This window comes from Phalacrocorax carbo, chromosome 1, assembly GCF_963921805.1.
Source record: "Phalacrocorax carbo chromosome 1, bPhaCar2.1, whole genome shotgun sequence".
Lineage (NCBI taxonomy): Eukaryota > Metazoa > Chordata > Aves > Suliformes > Phalacrocoracidae > Phalacrocorax > Phalacrocorax carbo.
In genome coordinates, this window is record NC_087513.1 from 92,620,952 (window position 1) to 92,633,164 (window position 12,213).

General features: G+C 38.5%; 1 protein-coding gene across 2 annotated transcripts in view; it reads left to right on the plus strand.

The window, feature by feature from the left end:
• The window catches only part of NME7 (NME/NM23 family member 7), a 93,712-nt gene that overhangs the window by 14,621 nt on the left and 66,878 nt on the right, over positions 1–12,213 (plus strand). For both annotated transcript variants that reach the window (XM_064466963.1, XM_064466955.1), the window contains exons 2-3: positions 4,852–4,959; positions 8,326–8,492. In XM_064466963.1, coding sequence (XP_064323033.1) covers positions 4,852–4,959; positions 8,326–8,492 — 275 coding nt within the window. The remainder of the gene's footprint in view (positions 1–4,851; positions 4,960–8,325; positions 8,493–12,213) is intronic.

Consider the following 12,213-nt stretch of genomic DNA (forward strand, 5'->3'; position numbering starts at 1 on the left):
TATAACAGGGGAATCATCTAAACTGCCCATCCCTTAGACAGTGATAAGTCTGAGCATGCATGAGACCAGCAGAAAAAAATTTCCGTAGTTCCTGATTCCCTGTGTTCTCCATTGGAAGAGAAACTCTAGGATAATTTCTAGTAAAAACTAGAGGAAGAGCACAGAAGTACTTGCCCCAAAATAGTAACATAGTATGGCAGTCAGGAGGCATCTTGAAGCTGGGAAAACCAAACCCAGATGTATGTTCTGCGTGGTTCAGACCAGAGGGATAAGATTGTTTCTCCACCTTCCCATGTGAGTTCCTTAGCCCCTGAGCTGCTGTTCTACCTTCTTATGAAAACCTTTGGAAGATCTTTTGTTTTACTGCCGAACAGAACCCCTATGAAAGTCAAAAAAGGTTTCCAGGACAAGAGATCGTTGCCTGTCCAGCTTGCTTTCTGGTTACAAGCTTCCTTGGCAGCTATGTTCCAGACAAACCGTTTCTCTCTGCAGCAATTTTTTGCGAGCACAGTTCTTTCATAAATGCTGCTTTGATTTAGTCTCTAGAACTTAGTCCCTTGCTAGCTAAGAATGACTGCTTCCCCCATATTTTTCAGAACTAAGTACAAAATTTAATTTTTTTAATTCGGCTGTACTTCAATAAATGTTTCTCATGTGCACAGAGCCATCCTACTGCATATTCACACATACTAATATAAACAAAAAAGCATAAGCTAGCAAAACCTACACATGCATCCAAATGTTTTTCCATGCAGCTTGTAAAAGGAGGAAGAAAGAAAAAGATTATTCGTTTCATATTCACAGTAGGTGAACTCTTGACATCACTGATTTCAGTGGCGCTAGATTTTACCATGGAAAGGGGCTGTAAAAATTGAGCTAAAGAGAGCTACTCTGAAACTATCAGTATGTAAATATAAAGTGCACAGTCACTGCTGGGTGTTTTAACCCTTGTAATTTTCCCATTGATGTGAAAAGTTACGAAAAATTATTTCTCCCCTATTAGGTATTCTTGGTTATTTGTGCAGTCATGAGAGCAGAGGCTATGTGTGATTTTTAACAAGGGTACAGTACAGAAATTAATGGAAACTAATGCTTTAAAGCAAGAATTTTTCTGAGTTATAATGTATTTATAGATTCACTTAATTTGTTATTACTCAAGCTGTTCACAGTGATGTGATTTCAATAGTGACTAATGTGTTTCAGCCATTTCCTGTGTGAATGAGGTGCTGGAGCTCTCTGGACAAGGGCTGTGAAATCTTCCCTTTTCAGGGCTCAGTGTTGGTCCCGAGCAGTGTGGTGCACTGAACACGACACCACCTGACACGACATTGCTGGTTTCTTAGCACTCTGCTCCGGACAATTATTTTCTTGCGGAGTTTCCTTTGTTAGGAGGATGAACAAAAGCCAAGGATGAAACTTAGCATGTCTTCCATAGCACTTTCTTATTTTTGAGACTCCTTCCCACATTGCAGTCTAGGGCACACTAGGGCAAGTGTATGTAAGAAAGTTGTTTGCTGTGCCACTTCTGTTGATTGAGGAGTAAATTGATTGAGAGTAAATGTTCAGGAATGATAATTTCAGGGCTGTGAAGACTTAAAATTTTATTGCAATCCTTACAATATGTGATGGGAAGTGGACAGGTTTTTATGTTTGGTTTTTGCTTTCAAAATCCTACTCCTGCATTAAATAAGTAAATAAAAGTCTCGGTTCTCATTTAAAAAGATGTATTATGAGCTTAATATGTACTCACTTTTTAAATCTTATGATTTTAAATTGGTTGGTGGTTTTGATGACTTAAAGTGGCAGTTTTACAGTGATGCCTGGCAAGGGCTCACTAGAGTATGCTCACGTTACTCCACGTCACGATTGCATTCCGGATTGTCTTCTATCTGTTTTAAGACTATTTGCATGAATCTGCAATAGTAATATTGCAGTCCTACGGTGATTTACATTACACTTGTTTGGTAGGGTTTTCAGTTTGCTTTTAATATTGAATTTCTTCACAGTGTGTGCCGCTGAAACAATCTGCCCGTTCACATAGTCCATTTCCAATTATTTTTTCAGTGTTTCCCATAAGCTCTTAAATTTTCTTCTGATATTGTTCTCTGCATTTAGAAATATTATTGTGATAATTTTATGTCCATAAAGCAGAGGAAATTCTAATTATGGCCCAGGAGAAGCTTTACAGACTTCGTTTTGGTCATTTTAGAAAACTGTTAGTTCTCCATGTTTTCCAGAAACAAATAATTATAAATTCAAATTTTCCTGATTACTGATAACATTACTGGGCGTTTGGGGGTTAGTTCTGTAGTGTTTTTCAAGTCTAAGTAGCATTTACCACCTTTCCTTTGTTTATAATCCTAAAAGAAGATAATACAGAATGGTCATTTCTGCTATTCAGCAGCAGAGCTGAATAACAAATGTGAATAGCTCAGACATTGAGTAAGATCTTATAAAATTAATTTCAAATGGATCTTAAAACCAAGGTTGTGTTAAAAGAAAAAAAGCAGACCAATTCCTCACCAGACAAGACACACAATGTAGTTTCTCACTGTAAACATGAAGGTGTTGATGACTGATACTGGTGACTAAGTGAAAAATCTAATCGTCTTTTCCTTGCTTATTCACATAAATACACTACTTCCTCAAGACAAGTAAGCATTCGGAAATTTTGGAAGTTTTGCTTAAATGAAAATCGGTAGCTTCTCTGGCAACTGCTACCTAGAAAATATATTTGAAAATGATGATATAGGGTGAAATATGTAGCATGAAGTAATGCAATTATACATGTCCTCATGGTATGAGGAGGCATTAATTAAGGATGGTGCATCTTTTTTTTATTATTATTTCATACATCACTAGTGAATTTCTGGGGGTAGTACTCTAGAAACAGGACTGGTTTCTTTTCAGACAACCTCTTTGGAGGAGAACTGCTCCTCTGTAACATCACCCTTGACAAGATGATGGTCAAATCAATTGATCAATGTTTTGCCTTGTCTTCCAGCAGTATGAGTGGATTTAAGATCAAGGTTGAAATCAGTCATTTATTATTGTCTGTCAACCTTATTATTGCTTCTTGCTAATGACGTGCCTATATAGAAAAGTTAAGGTGTGACTTTTGACATAAGAAGGAATTCTGGCTTACATATCTCCAGAATGACGGCAGGAGCAATGAAGACACAAGCATGTCTAGCTTAAGTAAAGGCCAGAAACCAGGCTAAGTCTCTAGGGAGTTTTTGTGCTGGGTGCTGCACCTAAAACATAAGTTTAATTATTGTCAAAGTCTGCGCTGTGTAGCATAGAAGTAACACAGAAGTTAAAGTAGCTCGTGTAAATAAGGCTTTCAGTGCTGTACAGACTTCTACAGTTAGAAATGAAAGCTTTGCATCCTTCACAGAGCACTGTGCTGCCCCCACTATTAAGTCTTTCTGTGATGTATCTTCATTTTGCAGTGTAGGGGTACCATAAAGCTGACAGGAGGGTGGGGCGCTTTCCAGGATGCTTTTGACTGGACAGGTACAAGTACTCATCACATTGTAAAATTCTGAAATTATTCTTCATTATCTCATTCTTTCCTGCTGCTGCTTGTGTTAGTACTTCAACCTGCAAAAGCACTTAGTCCTGAGTCAGTTTTAAGCTGATGATGATGATGCTGCTGAAAGAATGAGTGCATTGACAACAAAAGCAAGATCACTGTTGTTGTTTTTGTTTTGGGGTTTGGGTTTTTTTGTTTCTTTGGTTGGTTTAGTTTTTTTTTTAATTACTATATGTCTATAGGCTTGCACTCACTAGGAAAATGATTATGATTCTTTTCCTGCTGGTGTTCCAAAATAGTCATTGAAGGCCAAAGAGAACTCCTTCTGTCTTGTTGCTTATTGAGCGGTCTTTGAAACAACTGAAATGCTGCTGAAGGACTAACAAGGCCTACAGGGTTTCAACTTGAACTCCCAGTGGTACCTAAATGTTTTAGATACTTCTAAAGAGCAGATGCCTGTAGAAGGACCGTGCCTACCTTCAGGAGTAGCCATCAGATTTAGAGGAGGTATGGAAAAGAAAAATTCAGAGCTCCATCTAACAGCTATCAAATAACCGATATTGCAGTATCGACAGCCAAACATACCACTAAGAGGTGTTAGAACTGCATGTCCGCATGCATTGCATTGCCTTTGTGCTTGCTGTGCTGTAGGGGGTTATCCTCTGAAGGATGAGGAGTGGAGAGAATCTATGCATGTAGCTAGAGTTTTAGAATTGTTGCAGTCTAGTTTTCTTGTCACACTCCTTAGGGGCAGAAAATGAATTGTAAATGAGGTTGAGCTATTTATGCTTTGTGTAAATTTCAGGAAGTTAAGTAGCAAATCAAACTAATGTTGTCCTTAACTTGAATATGTTTATTTCATCATTAACAAGAGTTCAGATATGTCTGCTTAGGAAGAGGAAAGTGTTTTCTTGTAGTTTGTGTGGAAAAGGTGTTAAGGTTCTGTAATTTAGTTGTGAGCAAACACGTTCTTTTTAACAGATGAAAGTAAATCTCACAAAGTTAAGAAGTCTAACAACAACTTCTACAAAAGTTCATGTTTCACATCTGATAAAATGAGAATAAGTTTTGAGATTGCCTGCAAAACTGCCATGCTGTTTCCATCATGCTTAAAAGATGATAGCTAACACGCGGAAAGACGCCACCGTCTGTGGTAAGCAGAAGGTGATACGCAGAGTGTGTAAATGCATTTACTAATGATTTTTTTTTTTACTCTTCTGACTACAAATGCAAGGAAGTTTTTTATTTGTGTGTTTTTACATATAAAACATGTATGCTTTCTGTAACAGCCCTTTCCCCCCCTTTTCTTTTTCCAGAGTCAAGATGATAGATTTGCATTTACTGCTGAATGGTATGACCCAAATGCCTCACTCTTCCGGCGTTATGAACTTCTGTATTATCCAAAAGATGGATCAGTTGAAATGGTAAGAATAAAAGAAAAAAAATATATTGTCATAAGTGTAATATCCAACTAAAGAGCTTGTAAAATGGCAAGCTACTGTCTATGCCTATTAATTTTCAAGGTAAAGAAAATGTAATTTAAGACATATCTTGCTCTGTTTCTAAAACTAAAAGAAAAGCAAAAATACAAGTTGACAGTGAAGCATGTGGAAGGAAGAGCTTCCACATTTATGATTTTTTTTTTTTTTTTTCTTAAAGCTTGCTTTGGCATGGAGTACTTAATTTTCACAAATATGTCTTCATTCAATCTCTGCTAGGGTTTCAGAATTGAAACTCAGCAACACTGACTTACTGCTTGAGAAACAAAAATTGAAGCTGATTCCAAACAGGGGAATATGCTTCAGCAGGAATCCTAGAAGCTTCTGAAGAGTGAAATGTGAAAGAGTCTTATCAAAGTAGAGGAAATGGTAAAATGCTCCTAATTTGGTTTTAATGAAAGGAGGGATGTTTCAGACAGTGGGATCCAAACTTTCCGTCAGTGGTGCTTGCACAGACCTTTCTGACTTGTGGTTTGTACAGCTAATCCCCATTGTTTATTGATAGCAGGTTAAAACGAACACTTTACAGGAGCAGGCATATATATAAAAATGTAATATGTACTGTAAAGATAATCCTAATAAACCAACCAATGGTTTGTGCTTCCTTTTAGGAATGAGTGAGTGGTTTGGACTAGGCTTTTCTGATTGTTAATGAAGACCTAAGGGTCTGAAAATAGCCTAGATTTGGATATTTGCACTTAGGAATCACGGAAACCATGGTAGCCACCTGTGTGAGGAGACACACTTTTTACTAATAGTCTCTTTTAAACAAACGCTATCATGATGTTGTCCGTTTTAAGTTGGTTCTTTGCATGATGTCTGTGTATGCGCAGTTGTCAAAATGTGAGGATTTTTATTTTTTTATTTCCCAGAGGTAGTTTAGCTAATCAGTCAGGAGCTGTAATAATCTTCCTACACAGCCATGTGTAGGCTGGCAAAATTGTTTTTCGTTTCACCTAGACGTCTGAAAATCAATAGCTTTCAAGCTCTTGAGCTTCTTAATGCATTTAGCATTAAATATCTCTGGCTTGGTAGACTTTGCATTTTGCTAGAGTGCTCTTAGGTTAAGATAGTATGATGTGTACACAGTCATCAGTGTTTATGGACTGTGTGTGATCAGGACAGGAGTTTAGAAAGAAAAGATGCATGTAACATCTCTATAGAAAGAATATCTCAAAATCACTTTTGGGGGTGAGTTTGTGGACAGAGATTAAATGTAGCATTTTTGTCTGGATTTTTTTTTTTAATTATTTCTGCAGAATTTGGTGATTCTTTCTTTATTACTGCCTAATTCTTCTGTATCTTTTGGTATCTTCCTGAGATGACAGCCCACTCTTACCTCTAAAGTATCTGAGGACGAGGGAGGCAATGAATATGAGCCAGTTTCTTCCTGCTTATGAGAAAGGTGTTTCATCCCCTTTCCTACTTCCCTGACAATAGCTCTCCTTTAGTACAAACCTCGGCTGAGGGTGGAGCAGAGCTGTGGAAGGCTTGTGTTATGTGAAGTCCTCGGCTTTCCTTTACTTTATCAGTCCTTCATGTCTTGATTCCTGTGAAGAAAAGTGGGAATAATGAGACAAGTTTTCAGCTTGCTTTGCAGCCAGAAGACAGCGTAAGTTTTTGTCCAAGCACAGAAAGCAGCTCTTATGATCAAACTGGATCTCTTGACAAAGAGATGTCCCATTCCCTGAATTTTCCATAGTTAATAATTCTCATGGGGAATTCTTAAAGCCTGAACAACTTTTCTTTCTGCAGGAGTTTTCCTAAAAGCAGAGAAGAAACCTTTAAAAAGGACAGATTCTTAACAGAGAACTATTTTGTTTTGGGTAATTTACTTCTACATGTACATGGGTAGAAAGGGGACAGTCCAAACTGTCTTACATTTCTTCTGCTGTGGCTTATAATTCACTTTATAAAAAGGTCTTTTAAACAGATCCAAAATTGCACTCTAAAGAAGAATTATTTAACACAGGCCTCCCCCCACCTTTGTTTTCTGCTTGAGAAGAGAGAAGCAGCTCGGGGTACCTTTCTAGCAACTCTTAGTGAAATAACCAAGGAAATGTTCAGATTTTTAGTCAAGATATTGAAGAATTTGAATATGGTCGAGAGAGTTAATAGGCTTCCTGGCAAAGTCCAGGAAAAAACAAGTAGCTGAATTCAAGTGATTTCGCCCCCGCCCCAGCATGTTGTCATTTCATTCCCTACTGCACTTGGATAGAGGACACTTAGGAGTGCGTTGCGAGGGGCTAAAGACATTTCAGCAGGGAAGGATTCTTACTTGTAATCTTGCCTTAGCAGAAGGAAGTATCAAAACAGATTATATTCTCTGATCTGCAAAGTTTTGGCTATTCTAGAAAAACTTAGAATTCCTCTAGCCTTCTAACAGGAGAGAAATGTATTCACACATTTCAGAACATGGAGAAGTATGTAATTTTGCTCCTAAATCTTTTCCTCCAAAAGTGGGAATGATGTTCTTTCTTTTAATGCTATTCCAGCCTATATATCATTGCAGTGGAGGACAGGACATGTAACTCAAGACAGAGAAGGGGAAGTTTGGCTTGAGGAGGACAAAATTCTGCCTTTCATAGGATTCCACTCCCCCAGGAAACTGAAGGCATCTGTAATATCTACATGCAGTGAATAAACTGTTCAGCAGGTTGCCTTTTGTGCTTTACCAGCCCACCCAGAAATATACACATTAATGTCTTGCTTCTCTCTTAGAATTATGATACATAGCTGATTGTCTTGACAGGCTTTTGAGCTTGCAGCTCTAGGCAGTGAGAACATCTCAACCTAGTGTTGCAATCATCCATCCGTCCCTAATTCTGAGTTTTATGCAGTCAAATAAAGCATAGTATCACTGGAACGATGCCCTGAAGAGGAGACCTGTCACAGTGTGTATCTTGATCATTCCTGGTGTGAGCCATTGGTCTGTGAAACAGCATAGATCTGCTAGGGGGAACTCTCAGTGAGACTGGGCAGAGGTATCCACTAGGCACCTGAACCATTTATCACAGCTTGAATTAGCACAAGCAAATGAGAAAGTAAAAAATGCAAAGATAGTTGTCAGCCTGAATCTATTTAAATGGCAAAAATTTGTAATTGTTGTTTAGTCTTCTAAGCTTTCCTGATACACCTGTAAGTTCAAAGGGTTAGGAATTAAATCATTTTAGTGATAAGATTCAATCCATGTACAATGGAAATTTCTGAATGTAGAGTAAAAATTATGTTGAGTTTGCCCATAGCTTAAGTTTCTTGCTATGGTAGATTTTAATGTTCTTTTCTCTGCAGTATGATGTGAAGAACCATCGCACCTTTCTGAAGCGCACCAAGTATGAGAGCTTACACCTTGAGGATTTATTTGTGGGCAACAAAATTACTGTGTTTTCCCGTCATCTATCCTTAGTGGACTATGCGGATCAATATACAGCCCGCAAGCTGGGGAGCCGCAGAGAGAGGTAAGAAAGCATGTTTTTTGAAACCTTCCTTTGTGGTTGGGATTTCAAAGTAGTTGTTCTTTGCTGGAAATGAGTTAAGTTTTATGTACTATGGGGAGAGGAGGAGATAGCTAGAAGCTGGAGAGAAGCAGTGTGTCCCGTGCTTGTGGGCAAACCCATGACTGCCATTGTTACCTGATAAATCTTCAAGGACAGCTTCTCCGTGGTGTCCGCTGCAGCCTCCTCTAGGTCTCCTGGGATAGAAGAGGGGGAGGAGGAAAACAGGGGGTCCTGTTCAGTTTTGTTACTCCTCCAGGGCAGGCAGCAGTAGGATTCTTGTGATTTGTGGATTCTCTTGGGGCAGAATTAATATGGTAACCCTGATGTGTGCTGGGCTCGACAGGCCTGGTTCTTCCAAAACTAGCACGTTTTTCTGGGATCTGTGCAGAAGCCTAGTGCCTTACCAATCAGATCTATTCTGTGTTAGGAATAATAACTGCAAACAGTAGGAACAGGAGTGAGAGGGGCCCATTCCCATTCTCCATTTGTTGTTTGGTTTTTTTTTTTCCTGGCTATGGAGGATTTTTTCTGAGAATTTTTTCAGCATGTCCTAAACTTTGTGTGCATGAGGACAAGAAGTATACGGTGAGAATGTCAATAAAACCTGTAGGCTTGTTTGTCAACACAAATTTCATTTACAATGGATAATGATAAGACTCACCATCTCTTTTTTTTGAAAGCCTCGCTTTGGAAAAGACTTTAAGAGGCCATCCAAGAACAAAAATATCAGGAAAGACTTAATAAAATGACAATAAGATTAATTAACAAGGAGTTTAAATATGGTTTGACTGCAGTGCAGGGAATCTCTGAATTTGCAAATTAATACATTTTGATAATTTGCTGCAGCTTTTTTTTGGAAAAAAAAAAAAAAACAAAAACCACCAAAACCTCACAGAATATTTTCTTAGGTGTAATGTTCCAGTGAGCCCCATTCTCCTACTTTCTTGCTTCCTCCCACTAACTGGGCTTATTTTGAACTCTTTTTGGAGAGTTGTAAATAACCAGACATACAGAAAGAGTTGCAAGTTTTAACACGCATCTTTGTCTTAACATCACAAAAACATTGCTGTGGAAATGGCTGCCATAATATCTTTCTAGAAGGAGTTCTCCTGGTAATTTTTCTCCAAGCAGAGGTTGGGTATGGTGGAAGAGTAGCAAAGGAGGTGGAGAACACCAGAGGACAGCTTCTGTGGCTACTCTCTCTGTTCCTCAGTGGAGCCTGGGGTAGATTACATCTGCCTTGTTTATGGTTTTTACATCAATGTAACTTTTTATAGTTGTGTATTTCCTACTCTGCCTAAACTAGCCTAAGCCCTGGTGCTGATGCAGTTATACCAAGAAAAGGCAGCTTGTGATAAAATGACATTTTCTTCTTGTAAGGGAGGTTGCTGTCTACACAGCAGCACTATAGTTGTGTCAATGAAGTGGTCCTGGGAGGAGATTATTTTTTGTACTGCTCTACAAAAGGAGGGAAGGGAATTTATGACATGTCAGCTGTTTGGAAAACATTTTTGGAATGTTGGCTGAAAGATAACATAGATATGCAAGTGGTGTTACATATTCAGAATAGCCCAAAGGAACATAGGGAAAGGTGTCTTAAACAGGCAAGGGATCCTCAAAATCCAGTTTCTTTACAGAAGCTTTCACTGGGTAAACAGGATCATACTAAGAGTCCTTGGGCAAAACAGTTGCATTTGAGGTATTTGACTTTTTGACCTGTTCCTAGCAGGTTTCAGAGTAGTTATTAGTTAAATAGATATAGTAAGATTTCTGCAATATGTGATAATTCCTAAAATAATCTGTTGCTGGAATTCTATTAATAATTTTAAGGATGTTTTATTAGGCAGAATGTTTCCCCAGCTTTTTCTTGCCTTTGTGCTGTATAGGTCTATCAGCAATTTAGTTTGACTTTGGAAATACATTCTTTGGTCACTGAATATGTATGCCAACAGGCTCAGCAAAGGCCTTTGAGGGAGACTGAGGAATGTATATAAAAAAATCTTCAGTGTTTCAAATTAGGGACTTTTTGTTTTTGTCCGTAAAGCAAGTGAATGTGACTCTAGGCACATGAGGTACAAAACAGATGTGTAAAAGGAGGCTCGATTTTCACAGTCCCTTTCTAGAATTAAGCTAAAATTCTTAAGACAGTTTTATGGAGTTTCAGTTTCTCCACCTACTTTTCTTAAGTCTTTGGTCAATTTTTAAATACAGCCATATTTAAGTGCTCTTCTTCCTTGCTCCCCTCCCAGTGTATCATAAGGAAACTCACAAACAGCTACTAAAATGGGTAAGTAAGCATGTGCTTACTTACAGTGTACTGCAGAAGGGATCACTGGTGTGGGACAGGGATTTCTGTTTCTGTAATCTTTCACTTGTGATCCTGGGTGGTTGTAACCTGAAGTAAACATTTGTCTGTCTAGTATGTCCTGTCTAAGTAGACTATATTTAGAGTTAGTTAATATCACTAGTTTTGAAAACGGTGTTGGAAAGCTTGTGTCTCAACCAGAAATATTTGAATTCTTTTTTGATGGGGATATGTTATTCTTATGCTTCTAGTCATTGACATAATCAGTGTTTCTTCCCCTACAAGACATAAGCTACTGTACCTGCAACAGTCCTATTATTAGAGATAAGTAGATCTCAAAAACATAACCACATCATGCTTGTGTGCTGTTCCTTTGATCAGTGCCCATCTTCTGTTGTTTCAGTACTCATTGCAGTACTGTCATACAGCCCCTCTGAAAATGTAAGCAAATGACCTTAATTTTCTTTTTTTTCTCCTTTGTTCCTAGACATAAAACTGTTTCAGACTACTTTGCAGACTGCATCATGTCAAACCACGAGAAACATATTCCTAATTAGAACTAAAAATAGGGCACATGAATCAAAATCCAATCTCAGAAACAGTCTTCAGCATCCTGAATTATACTTTTCTCATCCTGCATACCTCTGAGAAGCTCACGCTAAAATGTTAAAGTTTATATATCGATGTTAGAGAAAAGGTGTTGTAAGAGTTGCTCATTGCAGTTTGTGTTAATGTCTTCTAGGTAAATTGCTTCATAATGCAGTATTTCATTACATATTGGTAGGAATTGCACTTTTACTAGAAAGCTTGAAATAAGAAACGTAAGGAAGGATTTATTTCTAGCACTAGCAGTCTGTCTCAAATAGCCTGTGTAGTTAACATAGAATCAGAAAAGTATTCCTCGAGGAAATGAAAACAGCACTGGAGATCTCATTCCAGTGCTTTGATCCTTACTGCTCATGGTAAACAACAGAGTTGAGAACCTCTTATGCCAGGATGCAGGTCAAGCATTGTGTGACCGGGTGGGTACGTATCATTGGTCAAGCATGCAGCTGCTCCCCATCGTGTGCCTCGATGCACGTGGTACACCCTATCATATGATAAATAATATCACAAAATGAGGTGGAGCTGTGAAATCCTTGGGGAAGAGGGGAACAGGCTATGGGCCATAGGCTGCATGGAGTATGCTGGCAAACTGTGGTGAATGTTGGCCAGAGGTCAGCCTTTCCTGATCTGAAGACAGGGCTAAACCAACTTTAGTTTGGACTGCAGTGGACTGAAGCACAGGCTTGGTTGACTACTCTCATGCAGTTTCTGGCTACACCCTTAGTCCATCAGTCTTTTTGTGTCATATTTCACAACGGATCTGGGCCTGTA